The 22,438-nt window shown below is 40.2% G+C and overlaps 1 protein-coding gene across 2 annotated transcripts in view; it reads left to right on the top strand.

Moving 5' to 3' along the window:
- The first annotated feature begins 279 nt into the window (after positions 1–279).
- Positions 280–22,438, top strand: part of kcnq1.1 (potassium voltage-gated channel, KQT-like subfamily, member 1.1) — a 58,092-nt gene continuing 35,933 nt past the window's right edge. For both annotated transcript variants that reach the window (XM_054769710.1, XM_054769708.1), the window contains exons 1-5: positions 280–809; positions 9,613–9,703; positions 19,796–19,922; positions 21,247–21,325; positions 21,741–21,837. In XM_054769710.1, the coding sequence (XP_054625685.1) occupies positions 445–809; positions 9,613–9,703; positions 19,796–19,922; positions 21,247–21,325; positions 21,741–21,837 (759 nt within the window). In that variant the 5' untranslated portion in view covers positions 280–444. The remainder of the gene's footprint in view (positions 810–9,612; positions 9,704–19,795; positions 19,923–21,246; positions 21,326–21,740; positions 21,838–22,438) is intronic.

The raw sequence follows: 22,438 nt of genomic DNA, 5'->3' as shown, positions 1-22,438 counted from the left end.
ATATCACGAGAATTAACGTGGTATGTGGTGTTCTGCTCTGTTGACATAACTGTAAATCAGTGTTAGTATGACGTCAGATGTTGTTGGTGGGTATTTAAAAAAAAAAGAGATTGTTCATTGTTTATATGCGTGACTATTCGATCACATTTATTTGGCATTATATTATTACCTACAAATGTACTGTAATCGTGTGCAGAATGCAGTCTGCAAAATGATGCACGAACGTGACAACGCTGTTAAAGCAATTTCATGGGGGAGGGGTCACTCACTCAGGATACCACACATGGTAAACAACCCTCAAAGTTCAATGCTAGGGAGACTGAAGTGTTAAGAACTTCGCTTCTATTTTGTTTCGCAGCAAAGAGTGTGTGTCTTTTTGAGACACTGACCGAAAAACAACAGGAAAGTAAACGACGCGGCGGGAGAACACAGAGAAGACAAAACATGTCGAATTTTGCTCCCTATCAAGGGACCGCACGGAGGTCTCCAGATGAGGCCAGGGGAGAGAGATCACAGGACTGGGAGCTATCAGGGAGCGACTTCGGCGAGTTAGACTCCCAAGGGATATTCAGAGACAACTCGTTCTCTCAGATGAACAAAATGCCCGATGAGGACAAGCACAAAAGAGCCACCGAGGCACCGCAGATTCACCTCCAACCTTACTTACTCCATCCCCGCATGTCGGGGCGGATGTCGGTGTACAGCAGTGGAGTTCGCCCTGTCCTCACTCTCGCCTACATCCAAGGACGCGTCTATAACTTTTTGGAAAGACCGTCCGGCTGGAAGTGTTTCGTTTATCACTTCATTGTGTGAGTGTTACCATATTTTAAGTGTCATCCAGAGAATCAACAGAAAATTTAAGGGTACAAAACAGTGGTGTCCAAAGTGCGGCACGGGGGCCATTTTCGGCCCACAGCTTGTTTTAATTTAATTCCTTTTAAATTACATTTGTTACACTAATTTCCTTTGTCACCTGATTGATAGGATCCTCAATGTACAACAGGGGTGTTCAAAGTGTGGCATGGGCCATTTGTGGCTTTTTTTTTTGACCCACGGGATATTGTAGAAATATAATTAAACAATAAAACAATAAAAATGGGAAAAATTTAGCAAAAAAAGAAAAAAATGAATTGTTGATACTAATAATTAATATTAACACAATGCTTTGACTGTATATATATTAGGGGTGTAACGGTACACTGAAATATAATTAATTTCGGCTTGGTTCAGTTTCTTGAAGTGCTCGGTTCGGTTAATCTTCAGTACAAAAAAAGGCAAAAAAAAAGACTTAAAACGCTTTTATTTAAAAAAAAATGCAAACAGAACATTTTTTTTTAATAAATAAAAGCGACCCATTTAGGTGATATTTCAAATAAATCAGACTCTGAGGTTTTTTTAAATAGAAAAATAATAATAAAATACAGTGTTGTATTTAAACAGTTGTTTAAACATCCCGGTGAAATGTAATGGACAGTTACAGTTAAATAGCTTTCTGTTGCACGTGAAATCCAATCATCTGATGATGCCGCTTTAAGTGTGCTAACATGTCAGACGTGTTTCCTGCAGCATACCCGATATCCGTGAAACAATGTCAACACACAACTTTGGATTTATCCACTTGCCTTTGTCCATCTATAATTTTAACAGGGAAGCCAAAGTGTTTCCAACCAGGAGACGGTAGTGAGATGGGAGGGTTTTTCAGCTCAGGCTTCACGCTTGCATTTGCCATGATGCCATTTGTCATGCCTGCGAGCTACTAGCGTTCCTCCCCCTCAGTCAGTAGTGTCCGACACTCAGAGGCGTCCGTGCGGAAACTCGCCCAGGACTTTAGTTCCACGTGAAGCTCTTAGATCATCTAGTAATAACTTTGATGACAAAAACAGCCCTACTTTTTGCATATAAAACTATCTTTGTAAACTGTAGAAAAAGTTGCTGGAATAGATTAATTGGATTTACATGATTTTTTTATTGGAAAAATGGTTCGCGATTTTTTGTCACAAGATCTCGCAAGATTAAAACGAGGTTGCTCGTTTGGAGAAATACTGTCTTGTGAAAACAGGGCAGCTAGAAGACATTCAGGACTGTGAAGTATAGCATCGCTACTATACAGTAACATGGAGGTGGCAGTACATGAGGCATTATCGGAACCACACATTTTAATTTTCATTTATTTATTTACTGGGACAGTGCATATTATCTGGCATATCTGTCAGTATGCCAGAATTAGCCAAAAGGCTATTTTTCTTCTGTGGTCCCTAGTCCTAATCCCATTTACTATATATAAGTGTATTTATATCATAATCGGAACACCATGAGAAACCAATCAAACAACATCATACGAAGACACAACTACAAGCTGGAAATACTAATACTGACAACCCTGTTAAAGAGCCAGCATTTCAAGAAATGCTGCAAACATTTGACAGACAGTATGAATTGCCCGTGAAAGTGAAAGATGACATATTAAAGGAAACATTGCATTATTATAACATATTATTAGGGGTGTGCCAAGAAATCAGACGACACACAAGGTTGGGTCCACGAGACGAGATTTTCACATTATTTTTAAGAAAAGTACAATGGAAAAGTATGACTTGATATATGGACAAACAGCCTTTTTAATTGAATACATATACACTCCTGATCAAAATCGCAAGATCTTAAGACCAGTTGAAAAATTGCAAGAATTTCCATTTTGCACCGTTGGATCTTAAAGAGGTTCTAAGTAGAGCTTTAAAATGCAAAAAGAGGAAATGAGAGTGAGACAAAAAACATTTTGAGTCAGCAATTTATTGCAAACAAGCATTAAAGTGAAATAGGCTGTTCAACAACTGATCAAAGACCACAGCCTTCAAAAGCCAAATTACCGGTATTGGTAAAAATGTGGATTCAGTGTCATTTTCTGTCAGGTATTCACACTCCCATGATAAGCCTTCTCTCTTTGAACGCGGTCGAATTGTTGAGCTGCATAAGCCTTTCGCGGTGCGCCATTGCTGCTGAGATTGGACGCAGTAAGGCAGTCATTTTAAACTTAAATAGATATTATCAGTTTCTCAATCGTATTCCAAATTGGGGGTGTGTGAAAATATTTCTCTCCCCCAATGGGGGCATGGCAGAAAATAATTGAGAACCACAGCCCTACAACGCACTTGGCACTTGGCAATTAAATTGCATTTAAAAGAAAACGGGACCAAATTTCACACAAGTAATAAAATGTTTGACTATACAAACAATGAATGAACACAAGAGGTTTACAGTATTTTTAAGTTAATTAAAATTGCACCGGTTTCTCTGAAAAAAAAAATAATAATAATTTAACTGGCCGCACGGTGGGCGAGTGGTTAGCATGATGGCCACACAGTCAGGAGATCGAGAAGACCTGGGTTCATATGTTCGCTTGGGCACATCTGTATGGAGTTTGTATGTTCTCCCCGTGCGTGCATGGGTTTTTTCTGGGTACTCTGGTTTCCTCCCACATTCCAAAGACATGCATGTTAGGTTAATGGGCTGCTAACAGAGACGTTTTGTGATTAAAAATACGTTACGAACACAGCTGGACTGTATTAATAACAGGACGAGCCTGAGTCACTAACGCGTGGGAGTCTTTGTTTGTGCACTCGAGACTGTGGAATGATACCTGTGTAACATTCTCATTTGAGTTTGCCAACTGAATGAGCCTTACAGAATGCCGTAGCATTGTGTAAACCAGGGGTCACCAACGTGGTGCCCGCGGGCACCAGGTAGCCCCCCACGACCACATGAGGCGCCCGCAAGCCTGCTTTTCATTCAGGTTTTCAGTTAATAATCAGAGAACACTAGAAAGAAAAGTATTCTGAAACATAAAATGTGAGTTGTGGATACCAGCATTTTGTGAATGTTTTGGTAAAACAAGCATATTTGATTTGTTTGGGTTGAAATAAGGTATGAAAATCATTTCTACAAAAATGAGTAGCTCGTGGCCATTTTCATTTTCTAAAAGTAGCTCTCGCAAGAAAAAACATTGGTGACCCAGGTGTAAACTAAGTCTGGCGAGACTTGGCTGTTGGTTGTGTGAACCAAGATGGCTGAATAAGCAAGCAATGCTGGGAGTAGTCCAACTACATTTTTATTAATACCACAAGATTCAACATGCCAAAGGGAAAATGCAAGTTTGTACCATTACCGATACTGTATACAAGAACCAAGGTAAAATTGTGGCAAGATGTTTTTGTCGAAAACTGAATTATGCGAAAACAGGGGCGGTCAAAAACCGAGGTTGTTTCAAGTCACTCATATTTCTGAGTTTCTCAGTTGTTAAGTCCATGTTGCCCTAACAGATCTAATCTAATACTTGACACTTGTTTGTTATCATTTTTGTCCAGTTGCACAGCAAAACGAGTGTATACATTCATTTATTCTAGAGCAGGGACTTTCAAATGTGGGCCTTCCTTTAAAGAGCATAACATGGTGAGAGCCTCTCTTAGTCCCCTGACAGCACCCCCAAACCCTCACCTGGAAAAGTATTTTGAAGATTTTTCTGCTCGCTTTGCTCACAGTAGGAATTTAAATCAATAGATTGTTCTTTAACAAAGCTGAAGTTAGATTCACAAGTTTGACAACTGAATAAAAATTGAATTATGAATAAAAAATGTATTTAACAAATCCTCTATTTTCCCCATGCTGTGCCTGCCCTGACGTCTTCTGGCAACCTACAAACAAAAAGATTTAGACTTATTTAAACATGCAACAAATGTGTTTATCTCTCGTTTTTTGCAATAGTTTAAAAAGTGTGTTTTTGAAGTCCTTTGCGTGGTGTATTTTATTTTTCCTTTTCATTTTTGTCATCGATATGACAAGCTAGTCAGGTAGCTTCAAAGCAGTTGTTTTTGCCTGGATATGTGTGTGTGTGTGTGTATGTGTGTAGGTGTGTGTGTGTGTGTGCCAAGTGAACTCTTACTCTGACTTTGTTCCAGTGTATCACACACATTTGGAAGCTTTGACAGCCATGATCCAGCTGTGGAAGTAGTTAGGAATGTAGGATGTTATCCTCTCACTCACCCCCATCAGTGCGGTGATACCGTGCAGTGTTTACTGATAATGGGCAGCTAAACTTGGAACTGTGTACGCGTACTGTGTGTGTGTCGTATTCTGGAGACCCAGTGACCCTACAGTGTTAGAGGGGAGGAAGTGAGCTGTAGCTTGTCAGTGCAGGTTAAAGTCAGGCTATAGTGTGATTACAGTGGGAATTAAACATTACGACTCAAAGTCAGAGTCAGTCTCCCTAAACAGTAAACATGTGATTTGGCAACAGAAGTAAAGAAACAAAATGCATGTCTCTGATGATCGCTCTCTCTATTTCATTTTCCTGCCTGATTCAGATTCTCTTAATGCCCATCTGCCACGAAAATGTCACACACTTGATGTGAACATTCTTAATTTATTTGGTGCTAGATATAAGCACATAACATTTCCGTGTGACTGATCCCCAGTACAAGAGGAATATTCACATTCGTAGTGTTGCATGTAGTTCTAATCAAACGCATGGACATGTATTCATAATCAAATTTTTCCGTACAGGACATTTGGTACAGTACACAGGTGTACCAAATTCCCACACTGAACACATTGAGTGAGGGACAGGAAGTTCAACTGCTTTACGATAAACAACTACAGTAAAGCCCAGCCTAATGCCCCACTTCAGGCAATAAGGAACTAGTACTAATTCAGACTATTGAGACTGTTGTACTTGTCTGCATCATTTCACTATCCTAAATTCCTAATCTCACTTTCCTATTTCTTGAATTCAATAGTTTCTCACCTTTTCTATGAAAATTCTGGCACTTGCAGCTTTCTTTCGCTCCATTGTGGCTTATTTTGCAGCCGTGATCAATAAGAAAGGTAGAGACTTTACTGCATTACTGCATTACTGTGTTAGTTAGCAAAGAATTACAGCGTCAACTGCTGATGATGTCATAGGCGGCGACGGAGCTGGGGGGCAATGATTTTTGTTTCCGGTTTCCATGCTAACGCAAAGCTAACCGGGATGTTTAATACATTCCGAACACAGATGGACTCACGCAATGTACTAATAACAGGACAAGACACGCATCAAGTTGTACGCTAACCAGGAAATGCACTCCAACAGAGACAACATTTTTGCCAAAAAGCTACAAATATGCTAACCGGGGCGTACGCTAACGGAGGTTCCACTGCGTTATAATACTTCATGGGGAAGTTCAGTCTACACTCTGTTGGTGTAGGGTCGTCTGCAAATATGCAAAACAAAATATCAGGTGAAATATATATAATATATTTAATTTTATTCTCGCTACCTAACCTTTTTTTTTTTTTTCAACTAAATTTTACTGAGTCACTTTATTGTTATTTCATATTGCAAAAAACTGATATTATACAAAACTGTGCAAAACTGTTATTAGGTCATAAGTTCATTGTGGCACTATGTTTTGAAGGTATTTGAGTGAGAGAACAAGATTGCCTGCACAGTGTTCCATGTCCTTGTAAATACCATTGTGTGTACATGTTTGCACATGCACATTTATTTCAGATGTGGCTAAACATAGTTACTACTGGCTTTGGTAAAAGAAGTTCATTCATTGCATTCACAAGTTTAAACACAAATAAAGGTTTAATTACATTCTTAACTTTGCCTAACAGTACAAAGTCTGACCTTTGTCACTCACAGGGAATGCTTTTTGATACACTCATTTGAAACCAATCCACTAATATGTGGGAGTTGTTATTGGTTGTTGGTTGGTCTTTAGTGGCATTTTCCCACTCATCTAGTCCCAGATGGATGTACGATTAAGAAGATGTATATATATACAGTGAAAGGATTGTCAAAGAAAGCACTTCACTGAAAGTTACCTCCACAAACATACCAAAGAGTTTTGTGAAATTACATTTGGACTTCGTGTTTTTGCTGTTGTTGTTCCAACCAGGCTTTTCCCCTCTCCCATTAAACCTAACAAATATTTAAGTTTAATGAGAAAAAGACAAACTCATTTATTGGTGGTCTGCAGGATTTTGTATGGGTATGGTTTATTTGTTTCAGACATACTTAATGAGTTACAATGATATCCCTTACATTGCCAGTTCAACATGTCCGAAAATTAAAAGAAGTCTGAAGAAGCAGCTGAACTTATTTAAGCTCTTGCTCTTCCGTTTCTACTATTCATAATTCATTCCCACCACATCTTTTGGATGTTGGCACTTACAAAGTCGTTTTTTTCCATTTTGTCATTTAAAGCTTGTTCACGTCATGGATAAAGAAACAACTAACTGGCAGTAAGCCAAATCTAACAAGCGTAAATGCAACAGCTGAGTGATTAAAGGTTCAGACAGCTCCAAACATTTACACTAAGTCATAATAGTCATTATCCAGAGTTCAGAATCAATATGTATCTAATAACATAACAAAAAATAAAAACCTTTTAAATTACTCACCAGAGGTGTCAATTTCTTCTCCTCATTCAGCTATTGTGGGCGTAAATTGGCTTGCCGTGCACTTTTGTTCTGATCAACCAATCAGAGCATGCAAAAATGCTGCAGTCACTGTGGGCAGCGAGCTGGCACGGAGAGGCAAATCTGAAATCTTATTGGTTAAAAAAAAACAGCCCCATTGCTGATAGTGTATATGTTACATGGGCCAGCACCCCTGATTCTGAAGGCCCTGGGCAGATTACATCGATATGGCAACACATAGAAGCTGAAATCTAACATACAATCATACAATCAGGGGGAGCGTGAGAGGCAGGGATGACTGTCAATATTAGTGCAGACCTCCTTGTATGAATTTGTCGTACTCAGCATGCAGGTCTTATTTTGTTGCATTTCACTGGTTTCAGTTTCAAGTTTCAAATAAATAGATATGTTTCTCAATAGTATTTCAAATCGGGGGGCACGAAAACATTTCTGTCCCCCAATGGGGCCATGACAGAAAATAATTGAGAACCACTGTTATAGGCCAACAGAGAAGGCTTTGCTGGCCCTGACTGCACGCTGCCTTTGAGTTTTGTTTAAGGTGGGGTGTCAACTTCACGCAGGTCTAGTTTCAGTCTGTAGGCGACTAATAACTAGCAAACTGGACCTCCTTCTACACAGTTTCCCTCACATGTGCTCACATAGGAATAAGAGGCTGCTGAATGAAAAATAGTCCGCATACTGCATTCACCAGCTTTCACCTGCACTGAGCGCTGTTACCAGGGTAATACCTTCCATTTTAGATCCACAAGCTTCAATATCAACTGGATTTAACAGGACATTATTTGCTTTTTGTGCCATTATCTTCCCCGATCATCCAATTGTGGTTCAATTACAGTATGTTTCTGCCACAACGACCATGTCATTGCACTGTTGGGTATTTCAGCATGGCTTGTGATTTGACTTAAGATGTTCACAGTGTGAATGCAGAGTCACAAAAATGTATGAAATTATACAATTACATGGGTTACCTATCTGCCTTTTTATTCACTTTTCTGTAAGAGGATCAAAGGAGATTGCTGACAGAGAGGTGATGGTGCAGAAATGATTTCCTGGCATCACTGGAAGATTAGGACACACAATAACTGCCCAGTCATTCTGTATGCTAGGCACAAATCCAAAGGACATATTTGCAAGGCATGTAAATGTACGTATGGGCTCTCTTGCAATAGTAGTTGAGGATTGATATGCTTTGCTATCATGTAAAGGGCCTTAACTAGCGTTATACATTGTAGTCCTCCGTAATCAGTTTATCAATCAATTCGTTAATTTGGCTCAGCAATGGCATTTCTCAGCATTCACATACAGTACAGTGTAATTGCAATTTTTTCTTAACATTATTGTTTTACAGAATGTATTTGAGCTGATAAGTTTGCCACAGCCTCTGGCAAATTAAGTTGTCTACCTATTAATTAGTGGCTCTACAAAATCATTTGCTGCACATGGATTTTCTGACATTCTCTTCTGCACACACAAACCCAAGCACCTTCGCCCCTGATTACATAGGGAGGGAATACTGTCATAATAGATCTAAAAACAACTACATACTATAGCTTATTCCAGGCTGAGTGGGTGGAATCAGCCATGAAACAAGTGAGAATGGCTCATTACAAACATATGTGTGTATATTACAGTTGAGCCTACTTCATATATGGAATTGGGTTTATGAAAATGCAAAGTCTTCAGGACATTGGATGTATTGGAAGCATTACCAAAACTAAGCCTATTAATTTACGTGTTCCTATTTGCAGTTTTATCTCAAGGAAATAAAATGTCTAAAATATGATTGTGATTTATAGACAGTGTTGGTATTGCAGCTGAAATATGTATGACATTGATGGGCAATTTAGTGCCTGTTAATATTTTGTGCATAGTTCGATTCAACAATGCATTTATGTGCATTTGCTTACATTTATAAAGTGTGTTGCAGTCATTTTTAAAGACGGATTTGAGATATTTAAGACAAAAATATGAGCAATAGACTTTGGTCCATAAATTGTAATTATTTGATGTGTGTAAAATAAGCATATTTATACAGCATGCAGTTAATCGGCATTATCCAAAGTAATGGCAAATTTCTATATTCTGTATTTTTCTGCATAAAATAACATAAGTTTTCCCTCCTTCTTTCAGGTTTCTCATAGTTCTTGCTTGCGTGATTCTCAGTGTCCTCTCAACCATCAGAGAGTATGAGGCCCTGACTCATCGGACTCTCTACTGGGTGGTGAGTCTTTTGGATTGTGACAATCACTTTGTCTGAGTCAATCTGATGGAAGTGATGCATCGCTCCAAAAAGGAAGGGTTATAGACTGTTCATGTAAATAACGCAGTACTAACCTAAAGTTTCAGAGAAACAAACAATATTCTTAGAGAGTCCACACACAAGCGTCACAATTGTGTTAGAAGCTCTGACTTACTGATCCTGATCAGTGTTTTATGAGTCAGATGTGGCAGATAGATGCAGATTGATTGGACTTCTGAGAAATCTCTGAGGGAAAGCACATTTTCCCCATAACACTGCTTTTTTCATTGCCCATGCAGGCTGCACCATTTTTCTCTGCTGTATCCTGATATGAACTGTATCTGCTCAGCACCTTTGGTTGACTTTTATTTGGTTAATGCTGGATTGTGTTGCATTAGGAAATTTGGATTCAGTTATCATCTCTTTCCAAGCAACAAACAAACTACTGATGACTACAGTAAGCAATGTTAATCATGTACATAAAGTATAACTAGATAACGACACCAAGGTCTTTAAAATGAGTTATAACGGATTACCAAGTACAATTTGTTCAAAGTCGAACACAATCATTTCTGTGAATCATTTCTGGTCGACTTGCAACTTGTTACAATTTTAAAACATTTTCCATTGAGATCAGTTATATTTGGAATCTGTATCCCCCTTGCAAATTACGTGCTTGGTTTATCATGATTAATTTGTTCCAGACACGACTGTGATAAGTGAATTTCCAACAAGTAGGATTCCTTCATAGTTATGACACAGAAAACCTGTTTAGCATTTTTTAAACATGTTTTTTAACATTATTAGAGCACTCCAGACATTAAATAACACCCATTTAGCCAGTCACATTTACATTCATATGACCCAATATAGTAGATACTGTATAATCAGAGAAAATAAGCCATCTAAAGCATAAATAAGTAGGGATGCTGTAATCGTTCGGCCACTGATCAGTATCGACTGATTTCCGTAAAAAGTAACATGATCGGCATATGCCGATAAATTCCTTTTCAACGGCGATCACTATTGCAGTCTGTAGCGATCACCACGTGCAGTGTAGTGTCTTGGGTAGCACCCTCCTCCCACTTTCCTTCACACTGCGCAGGCGTGCCAAAACAAAAACAATCATGTCTGCCATGTGGAACTTACCTGCCGCACGTGTCTCGCGGTGCTAGCATGTTGAAATGCTTTAATTTAATACGACATTTGAAGAACAAACACTTGACGGAGTATGGTTAGCTCACGCTGTGATCATCAGTCAAACGGCAGCTAACACTTGCTTGTATGTGCATGACAGTCAGAAGGCTAAGCCAATAACCTGGAAAATAAGTAAATTAATCGGACGAGATGACTAGACTTTGTCAGCGGCGGAAGACACGGTTCACTGACTGCTCTTTCACTTGGAGCCCACCCGCGTGCTACTAGTCCTGCTAGAGCTCCACCAATGTACTTTCACATACAAAGTCTCCTTAAAGAAGTGTCTCATCCAAGTTTCACAAGTAATATATGTTCTCTTGAAAAAGTAAGTAAAATGTTTTTGTCTAAACTAAGGTGATTTTATGGGTCGTTTTTTTAATATCCTATAGCCAATAACAGGGGTGCAGCCAGGAATTCTGGGCCCCATGGAAAAAAAACTATTTACAAATATAACACCATGAACTATTTACAATTTTCACATTTCAAATTAAACTGTGTGTGTGCATGCGTGTGCACACGGGTGTGCATGCGTTAAAATTTGCCTACAATGTATAACCTTCTGCACGCTACACTCCTCCATGCTCTTCCACTTCCTCCTTGCTGTCGAGTGTGTTATTACAGGCAAATGATCCATGCCGAGCCAAATCAAATGCACTTCTGGCACCTTGTGGTTTTTATGGCTTAAAACTGCTGTAAAAGTGACATATATTAGTCTGCAGTTGCCACATCACCTCTTTTTGCCTCTCGTGCAAAAATTTAAAAGACGTATAAATACTGTATGTCTTTGGGATTGGGCGTTCGAGTTTATAAAAACGTATAAATACACCTTTGGCATTGAATGTGATCGATATCGGTATCGGCCAATTTCACTCATGGATGATCGTATCGAAATCAGCACCATAAAACCCTGATCGGAGAATCCCTGTAAATAAGTGTGTAACAATAAATGTCTTCCGGACGCGTGGACAGGAAGTGGTTTCGAAAGTTGAGAGTTGAGTTTTAGCTGGATTACAGCCACAACAGTATCTTGTGCTGTTACTATTATGATTATTGTTATTATCATGAATATCATGTTATTATTATTGTGCCTATAATAATTTTGTTTGATTTAAACCTGCAGTAAAAGCCTGGTATTCTGGTATTCCGGTATTCAAATATTGCAGTAGCTCAATTGCAGAAGAAAAAGTGTGCCAGAATGTGTGATGGGAGAACATTGTGCGATAAGTTAAACAAGTAGTCCTAACTACAAGATAAGAGGTGGAGGCTGGAGGCGAGTTTGAATGTAATTATTATGCTGTCTAGACTTTGAGAGGCGGTGGCCGAGATAAAATATTACAATTATTTTTATTTATTTATTTTTTTTATTTGTAGTTCTAAACATAATGAAAGTGTTTTTTCTCACATTTTCGTCTCTCCTATGAGGTTATGCTTTTTTCTACAGCATCTCTTACAACATTATATCCAAATAATATGCAAATTAGCCAATTACATAATCTCGAGACTTCTAGGACAGCCAATAGCTGCATTCTTACTGAGGAGTTGGCAACAGTGGTAGAGGACCAACGAATGTTGAATGTTGAATGTTGGAATAATACAGGATGATTTTTTACAGACAGCTGAAGTATTGTAGAGCTGGATGGCATGTGGATGGCAAGTTTTGTAGCATCCACCGTGGGAGCGGAACTGGAGGAGTCTGTTGGAAAATGAGCTCTGCTGCCCCTCTATTGTCGTGTGGAGTGGGTAGGTGGGTGGGTGGGGTTGTCCATGATGGAGAGCCGTGTTTCTAGTGTCCTCCTCTTTGTCACTGTCACACACACCTCCAATTTAGTACCGATAACTTGTTCTGCTTTTCCGATCTCCAGCAGCTTGCTGCACAAGTTGAAGGACCTAAGAGTCTGCTTATGCCCTACTTGTGGACTGCTTTGCTGTTGTTCTTCCAGCCCAGTCTGCTGTTCATTTGGACACCTAAGTACTTGTAGTGGTCCTCTACTGCCACTTCCTGGCCCTGAATGGTGATGGACTCCACCGGAGTCATCTTTGTTTGGAAGTTGACCACCAACTCCTTGGCGTTGTCCACATTCAGGAGCAAGTGGTTTGCCTGAGACCACTCTACAAAGTCACCTCCTGTCCAATTCTGATACCCCCGACCACCACAGAATCAACAGAGAGCCTCTGCAGGTGGCAGGACCTGGAGTTGAAATCAGAGGTACCGTGTACACAGTGAACAGGAATGGAGACAGGATTGTCCCCTGCGGAGCCCCTATACTACTGACCACAGCATCAGACAGGGAGCCCCCCAGCTGCACAATTTGGGGCCTGTCAGACCATTAATCAGTAATCCAAGAGACAGTGGATGAGCTGACACCCATCCTGATCAGCTTCTCACTCATCAGAAAGGGCTGGATGGTGTTAAAGACACTGGAGAAATCAAAGAAAATGATCCTCACCTTTTCCACCATCCACGTGAGAGTGAGCACGATGCAGCAGGTAGATGAGTGCATCATCTTAACCAACATGAGGCTGAGTTGCAAACTGTAGCGTGCCCAGGGAAGAGGCCACCAGGGGTCTCAGCTGAGCCAGCATGGGTGTCTTGCGGAACTTTATGACATGTGACAGCAGGGTAACCTGTCTGAAATCGTTGAGGGGAAATGGGATGGGCTTCTTGGGCACAGGCACTATGCAGGATATTTTCCATAGCACCAGTATCCTTTCCAGCAAGTTGATGATGAAGTGCAGGATCCCAGTCAACTGAGCAGCAAGTCCTCAGAACTAGGACTGAAATAATTAATCTAATTAATTATCGCAGTATGATAAAACGTGATTTTCGAACCATAAAGACTGCGATTTGACTGGTCACGTGATCTTGGGCCCACATATACGTACAATGTCCTCAGGCTTCACCGAAGCTGACACTGCAGAAGTTTTATTACCAAAGAGGGGCAGCATGTCAGTTGTGTGGATTTATTTTTGCTATAAAAAAGAAGATGTTGCGCAACATCAGGAACTGTACAGAACCTGCCTTGCTACTTTTGTTACCTCATGAGGTAACACTACGAACCTTTATCAATGCTTCAAAAAATTGTACGTAAATTAGCATTGTGATGATAGTTGTATGGCTAAAACACCAGTGACCAGTGCTTCAACTTCAAGTATACTCAAAGTACCAGCTGGCAGGGATCATTGACCAAACTGTTTAAGTATTACTGTTAAAGTATTACTCATTATGAACATACTTCGAAACAACATGTGGAAATAACTCAGGCAATAATGGACTTCATCGTGACATTATCCCAATTTTTATATAGTAGTGACCAAGCACAATTGATAAGCGGTACAGAATGCCCTCGCGCACACATTTTAGCCAGGTTGCCTAACCTGAGCTATATAAAGGTTTTGCATTTTGCAACAACAACAGACTTGTGGTCAAGCCGTATAGCGGAGCTACATCTGAGTCTTATGGTGAATCAAATTGACGAAGATTTAAATCTCAAAGCTCTCTGCCTTCAAGCATTGTACTTCCTGGACAACCACATGGGAAATCATTGCAACCGGCCTGATAGAGGGGCTTGCCATCTGCAAAACCACATCTGCATAACGGCGGACAATGCATCAAATATGATGATGGCAACACAGCTAAACGAATGGACCAGACTCAGGTTTTTTGGGCATCGGTACGTAAATAAGCATTGTGATGTATATGTGGGTGCGTTAATGTGTATGCATGATTATGTGTGAGCAGAGAGAGACAGTGTGTGTGTAAGAGTTGGAGGTAGGGAGAGAATGTGAATGCGTGTGCTTATTCCAAAGTTGATAACCTTGTATCACACAAGGCAAATTGTATAAATTACACTCTTATTATATTATTTTATATTACAGGACAAGTACACAAAGATGACAGAGTGTCAAGAACAATAGCGCTGTTGCAAGGAGGTGGTGGGGCACTTCTGCCACAGTTGGAAGGAGAAGGCAGCACTGATTGAAGCAAGAGAGAGCTCAAACCTCATCACTGAATGCCAAACAAGATGGGGAGCGAAAGAAATGATGATTACCAGGGTGCTAGAGTAGCTCAAAGCTGTATCTCAGGTATGGTCAGGTGACCGACATTCATGCTCCCTCATCCCAACCTGGCAGGATATTGAGGTGTTGGAGTCTGTTCACAAGGCACTGCATCCTCTCCTAGACTTTACAGATGCTCTCTTTGGAGAGGAATATGTGAGCATCTCCTAACTCAAATCAGCTCTTCACCTTCTGGCCACATCAGTCCTGGCTGAAGATCAAGAGGACACTGACCTGACTAGATCAATCAAAACCAAGGTCTTGGCATAGTTCAATGAAACGTACAATGACTCCAGCACCCAGGAGCTTTTTTTCATCTGGTAGGAGTAGAGGTCTTGTACTGAAGCCACTTTGAGGCCTCACAGTGCAGAGACCTCTGGTGAAAAGGTCAAGTCTCTTTGCAGCTTCTTCAAGAATGCTGTGGCCTATCCTGCTTCTCCCATGCAACTTGAAGATGTCGCTGAGGCAGAGTTAAACAGTTACCTCTAGACCCCTGCCATTGAAGGAGAAAATGCCCCCTTGGCCTGGTGGAAGGTGCACAAGATCAACTTTCCACGACTGTGAAGGATGTCTTGCAAGTATCGCTGTGTTCCCTGCCACAAGTGCTTCCTCAGAGCATCTTTTTAGTGCTGAAGGGAATATAGTGACCTGCACTTGCTCGTCTTTAAAAATCAGCAAGTTGACATGCTGGTTTTTCTTTCAAAAAATCTATGAACAAAAAATCAATGAATTACGAGGAACTATACTGAATTTTTTTTCTGGCTGACCGTGCCATACTCATTTTGCACATTATTGCACATTGTGTGCTGCTCTTACTGAGTGAAAATAATCATTTTGTTAGTGTTCAATATGTATTTCATGTTCATCGGGACTTTGATTTACTTAAAAAAATGTCCAATTGGTTAAAGCAGATACTTGTTCTTACTTTTCCTGCACTTTAGTATGTGTTATGTTACTGACTGGAGATCTGTAAGCTTTCTTTTTTATACATGTGTATGTATTTTTTATTTTTTTATTTAGAGACTGTCTAAATAAATAAACTTGCTTTCATATTTATATTCATGCTTCATTTGCCTTTATATTAACTTAAACCAAGCCTATAAGAAAGAAAAATGCAGGTATAATAAATCTGATACTGTTTTTTATAATACAGACTGATTTACTGCTTGTGTTTGGTGAAAAATCCATGAGAAGAGGAACTTGAAACAATAACGGCATGTTAAAGCAATTGCAATATTGAGGTAAAAAAAATGCAATTAGATTATGTTCCAAAATTATAATTTATGATTTTATTATTTATAAATGATTATTTTCAAGATTATTTTTGTTGAACCGTGAGGTTTACATGGTCTGACTCTCTCCTGCTGTCATCTCACTTGGCTAGGTGTCAGAGTCAATGGGCTAATTTCCTCAGCGGCGGTGAAAGTAGGGAGGTGGGGAGCACTGGCGACATGCAGGAAGGTGTCCAGGGTGGATTGTGGATTGCTCGTCTGGGGGAGTGTGAAGACTGGAGCGGTGGGGGGAGGGCCAATCACGGTCTCAATTGTAAGCAAGAAAATTTAATACAAGTATTATTACTATTACTGTTACTAGACTATCACCAGACCGCATCCCTAGTGCAGACCATCACTTTGGAAGAAGTTTCATCCAGGAAAACTGAATGAAAGCCTCCATTAACCTCCATTGTTCTCCATACTTTGAAGGGCATAATACTTAAAAGGGCAATCTGGAATTGAAATTGTTTTGATATTACAGTTTCTGACCCTGCATTCACATTGTGAATTTTAACCCAGTCCGGTAAAGCTCTGAACATGGTAAATGTGATTATTGTGAGGTAGCCATAAGGGGTGTTATGCGCTGATGATGAACTCATGCCTGACAGCGGCTTGAGAACATAGTTATGTTCTAACATTTTTTTTATGGGGCCCCAAATCCTTGGCACTCTCCTTGTTCCTATGCAGTATCACCCAGAAGATAATTTGAAATTTGGATTTAGCTATGCATTTGTTACATAAATTAAACATCAAGGCTTATCGTCATTGAAAGCCTCTTTCACACAGAGATTTTGTTTCATCAGATTTTGAGCTGCATCAGAGCCTCTGATGTGGCACTAATTCACCTGTGCCTTTTGTACAGAATCCAGTGAAGCAGGATGTTACTATAACTACACTATCCCACAGTCAAATACTGGAATTAGATGCATGATGGCGTCCACACCATTGTCTGGTGTGATGTCCAATAATTGTTGGACAGCGACAATTCAAATACAACAGGATAGGAACAGTGACTTCACATTCCTGTCCCAGCAATAACACAGGCGCCACTCACCTCTGTTATGGCTCTGATACTACCTTGGCAGAAATTTGTCTGGTTGACTTTGGAAAATAGCCAGCTTTTACAGGCAGTCTGTAAGTGGCTAAACGTTTGTTAGTTAAAAGGAAGTTACACCTAAGACAGGGAGAAGTTTTGGTCTTTCTCTGCGTTTTTGTATCGCCTCCCCATTGTTTTCATCCTTGAAGTGCGCTGTGCATACAGAAAACTCTGCATTGTGCAGCCTGAGAAACTCTGACTGGTACAATCCTGATGCCAACAGTAAGCATTTCTGTGTATTCCTACTCGAGCAATTGATGGCTACTGATGACGATGCCACAGCGTCACAGACTCAAGGCTTCCTATGGGTTCTGCACTCTCAATTGCCTCAATCGACTTGAAATGCTTCACCAGTTTTACTCGTAATAGCGAACAAACGCTTCAATGTACCCCGTAAGCAGGAAACCCACATCAGCCATGCACAACACCAAACTGCCATCCCTGGCTTGCAATTTGTGGCTGAGATCCAACACAGACAGTATGGATCAGCTGTTTTCAGCAAACAATGTGTCACCTCCTGGAATGTGGTGATGCGGACCCCCAAGTGCAGCCCCCGCAGACCTGGCCCACCCAACTCCATCAGCTGTGACCTGTGCTGAATACTGACAAAGTGACATCTGAAATTGCGAAAGATCCTTGAAGTAAATCCCCAGTGAATGAATTAAATGGTACAGCCACACAGATTAGATTCAGGAGATCAGTTTCACATAGTGTTGATACAATTTGTAGCATATGTATCCTGTAATGTTTAAATCCTTGACTGTGACGAGGGATATTTAACAATCCCCTTATGATAATTATTCCCACAAATAAAATAAGGCAAACATAATAAGGCCTGAGCACCCAATTTGGAGCATTGGAACATTCAAAATCAAGGCCATTGATTTACATTTAGACAGTGTTACTGAATTGTCAAATACTTGCGGACAGGTGGAAGTAATTGATTTCTCATTTAAAGCAGTTCATTATTGGTGTAATTGTGTGGCTTAGTTCATATTTTAAATTCGTCATCTGGACACTCTCCAAGAAAAAAGAAAAACATGGAATCAGATGTGTTTTTTGGCGGATTATTTTAATTATTGCTGTCTGAGGTAAAAGTAATTAGTAATATACAAATTGGGCTTGGCTTGTTTTCACGTCCAGCCTTACTTAAGATCACATTTTGGTAGGGAAATGTGGTTAATGGTTTTTCATACATTTTCTGAATTCTCGTCATTGCTGCAATGTTGCCAGACTGACAACACAAAGTCCAAGATGTTTGTGGAGCTTTTTTGTATCTAACTTTATACAGGTATATGTAACAACGTCATTTGGTCCCATTTGCCAGACTATCGGCCACACTGGGCTCTTTTGCTAACACATACCAAAGTATATGTATACACATTCCAAAGCCGTAGAGGCCTTTAACTATAAAGGGGCTACAATTTGGTAAACAAGCTGCTTATCTGGGCTTCTTCAAGGTTACATGTGTGAAGAGCAGTGATTTATTTATACATGCACTTGGGTGTTTAGCCAATCAAATTGTGGCATACTTAGCTTCTGCCACCATTTCAATTGGATGTCCCTCATGACAGCTGATGGAAATCACACCCAGTGAGTTGAGGAACATTATTCTTGTAGTCCTTCGCTGTCTTTGTGATTGTCATTGCAGTGTTGTACATTTAAATCCTGCTCAGATAAGTCTATTTCCTATAAAACATCAGCACATCTGCTATTCCCTTTGTTCACATGCCATCTTTTAGAAATAAATATTAACTGCTTGAACATTCTGTTTTTGTACACAGATGCACCAGAGTAAATTTAGAAATGCCACTACATAGACTGCTTTACCATTTGGTAGCATTCCTCATGTTCTTCCTCACCTTTGTCTATATGTGCCCTGCGATTGGCTGGCAACCAGTCCAGTGTGTACCCCGCCTCTCGCCCGAAGTCAGCTGGGATAGGCTCCAGCATACCCCTACGACCCAATGAGGCATAGAAGATGGATGGATGGATGGATGGATGGATGGATGGGACCCAGATGTCGTAGCAGTTCCCCGAGCTGTACTGAGCATGAGTATGAATCCATGGCGAGGATAATGATAATTCAAATATATATATACATATACATATTTATGTTTGTGTGATGATGTTTTGTCAAAATTGCCCTTCCTTCGATACCCCCGCGACCCTAGTGAGGATAATCGGCATAGAAAATAGATGGATGGATGGGTGGGACCGGGATGTCGTAGCGGTGCCCCTAGCTGTACTGAGCATGACTATAATTCCACGGCGGGGATAATGATAATTGATAGACTTGACTCTTCTATGCTGTGTGTTTGTGTTGATGTTTGTCAAAATTACCCTTCCTTCCCGTCCCTCCCAAAAAAGCTGTATCCCCCTCCCAAAAAAAGCTGTAAACCTAAAACACACACTGAATTTATTTATCTCCTCTGTGTCCTCTCTTCCCAGGAAATATTCCTCGTGGTTTTCTTCGGTGTGGAGTATATTGTCCGGCTATGGTCTGCAGGTTGCCGCAGTAAATATGTTGGCTTCTGGGGCCGACTGCGATTTGCCAGGAAACCAATATCTATTATAGGTTTGAACAATACACAGATACCAATGCACTTGTTGTTTCCTCCCATAATTTTAACTTTTTCTTTAACGTAACAATTTGAAGCTCCTGTACATATATTGAAGTGATCAAAACAACACTCACACAACAGTTAATATGTGAAAAGTGAAAAGATGTGTTGCCATGCATTCTTTCTATACTTTTTATTATTTGATCTCTTGACTAATCAGTTGTATGGAGCATACATGCAGCAGTTCTTTGCTTGTGCTGGACAACATCTGCAGATATTCTATGAAGTTTAGGGTTGGGCATCCTTTGAATTTGAGTGATTCCGGTTCCGATTCCTCGTTTCAGTTCCGGTTCCTGACAATTCTCAATTCCGATTCTTTTCAGAGGTAGGGTCATACAAGTTTGCATGGTTTAAATGAGGGCGCTAACCAAAGTTCATGGAATGAAGTGTCTGAATGTCTCCACGATTTTTTTTTTTTATTATATAAATTTTTTTATTTCTCACAGGGCTATTTTTATCCAGTATTTAAATGTCAAACCATTGAACTTGAACATAAATGTTTATAAGTCTCTTTACATAGGAGTGCACGTTTACAAATGATTTCTAATTTTGAAAACCTCATGAAAAAACATTTATACATTCCTTGTTGTTTATGTGTTGGAGAGTGTCTTGTGTAGACAAAGTGTAATTTAACCATGTTACTGAGTTCCTACAGAATTCCTGCAAAATGTCAAACAAATATTGTCAATGGGGTCTGGTCCTCGAGGTGTCTGGTCAACTTCTTGGCTAAAGCTAGCATTAACGTCAGATTGTTTGTCTGTAAAAAACTACACAGCCTTACGTTAGCTGGATATTTGAGTTGACCGCTGTATTTGCAGTATAAAGTACAATTTGTTTGCTGCTTCAATATTGGCATAAGATCGACGTAATTTATTGTTATTGGTTGGAAGAAGTCCCGCGTAGCGCGTCAAAAATGGGGCACTTTCCTGTGAGTGGTGCACCCTCCTTTGTATGATATGATGGCGTTGCAAATGTTGCACAGCGCGGACTGTTAATTTTTTTTGCAGAATTTCAGCCAAACTTTACAGCGCCGTCCATGGTTGAAATAGATGAAGACAAACGCTTCCTGCCGCTTCTTCTTTGTTGGTGTTGCGCGGTCATTTTTGCCTCTTGGCGGGCTGGTCGATCACCGAATATAGGGATCGAAATTTTAAAAAATGAACGATTCCGGGAGAATCGGAATGTTAGTCCCGGTTCCCATCAATGCTCGATGCTCAACCCTAATGAAGTTCATATTCATGTTCAAATTTATGAAAGACTTTCATTCCTTTTTAACAGATTTGGTTGTTGTGGTTTCCTCAATACTCGTGCTAACACTTGGTGCCAAAGGACAGGTGTTTGCTACCTCTGCAGTGAGGTAAGACAATACAAGGTCCATCCATCCATCCATCCATTAGGGTAACGTGAGCTTGGGTGAGAGGCAGGGTACATCCTGGAGTAGTCACCATTCAGTCACAAGACAGATATAGACGTGGAATCAACCTACCTGGAGAAAACTTACACAGGCAAAAGAAAAACATGCAAACACTGCACAGAAATGCTCAAACTGAGATTTGAACCAGATCTCCTGACTGTGAGGCAGATGTGGTAACCACCGTAATACAGTGTTGTCGAAAAAAACTACAGTATTCACTGAATTGTTAGTGATGCAACAATATGCAGTTTCATCAATGACCTGTTTGTGTTGCATGATACATTATTTTGTGTTTACATCCATATGAGCATGCACAGAAGATATATGTGTCGCTTTTTAAAATGTGATTATATTTCAGGGGGATTCGCTTCCTGCAGATCCTGCGTATGCTCCATGTAGACCGCCAGGGGGGAACATGGCGTCTCCTGGGTTCTGTTGTCTACATGCATCGACAGGTACACATTCAGTTTTATCTTTTTTCAAGTCTTTTGAGCTTCTTATTATCATTTCCATCATGGTTAATTCATTAGACATATTACCGTACTTGTAACCTGTGTGGGATGGCATATTGGGAAAATATTTGAAGAACGCCTCAAATGAAGCTAGTGTGATAAATGTTAGTGCTTCTACCTATTGTGACGGAGAGGACTGCCTGTTCCTCTGGGGTGGCATTCATCTGAGCGCTACATACTGTAGGTCCAACTATGATTATCTTTCATGAACACAGTAGTTTCACTTTTCAATGTCCAGTGCTGGCTGGTGTGCTCACTTCTGTTAGCCCTGTCTAATGACCGGATTGCTCCCAGCTGAGGCTGGTCAGCAACAGCCCTTGACTTGAGTCGTAAGAAAAGATCATAAGAAAAGAAAGGACACTGTCAATCATTGGCACTTGCTCAAGCTCTTGGACACATTTCTCTTTGTCACTCTCGGAACTGGAGACAGACATACAATAGCCAATGTACAGTTGTTCAGCATTGTAGATGTACTGGCTTCTGAAAATAACTCAACACGTAGTCATTGTCTTAATAGCTTGCAATTCAAGTGAGTACATCACAT

Source organism: Dunckerocampus dactyliophorus, chromosome 3, assembly GCF_027744805.1.
Source record: "Dunckerocampus dactyliophorus isolate RoL2022-P2 chromosome 3, RoL_Ddac_1.1, whole genome shotgun sequence".
Lineage (NCBI taxonomy): Eukaryota > Metazoa > Chordata > Actinopteri > Syngnathiformes > Syngnathidae > Dunckerocampus > Dunckerocampus dactyliophorus.
Note: the sequence above shows the minus strand (reverse complement) of the source record. Positions and strands in the feature narration are given on the sequence as shown.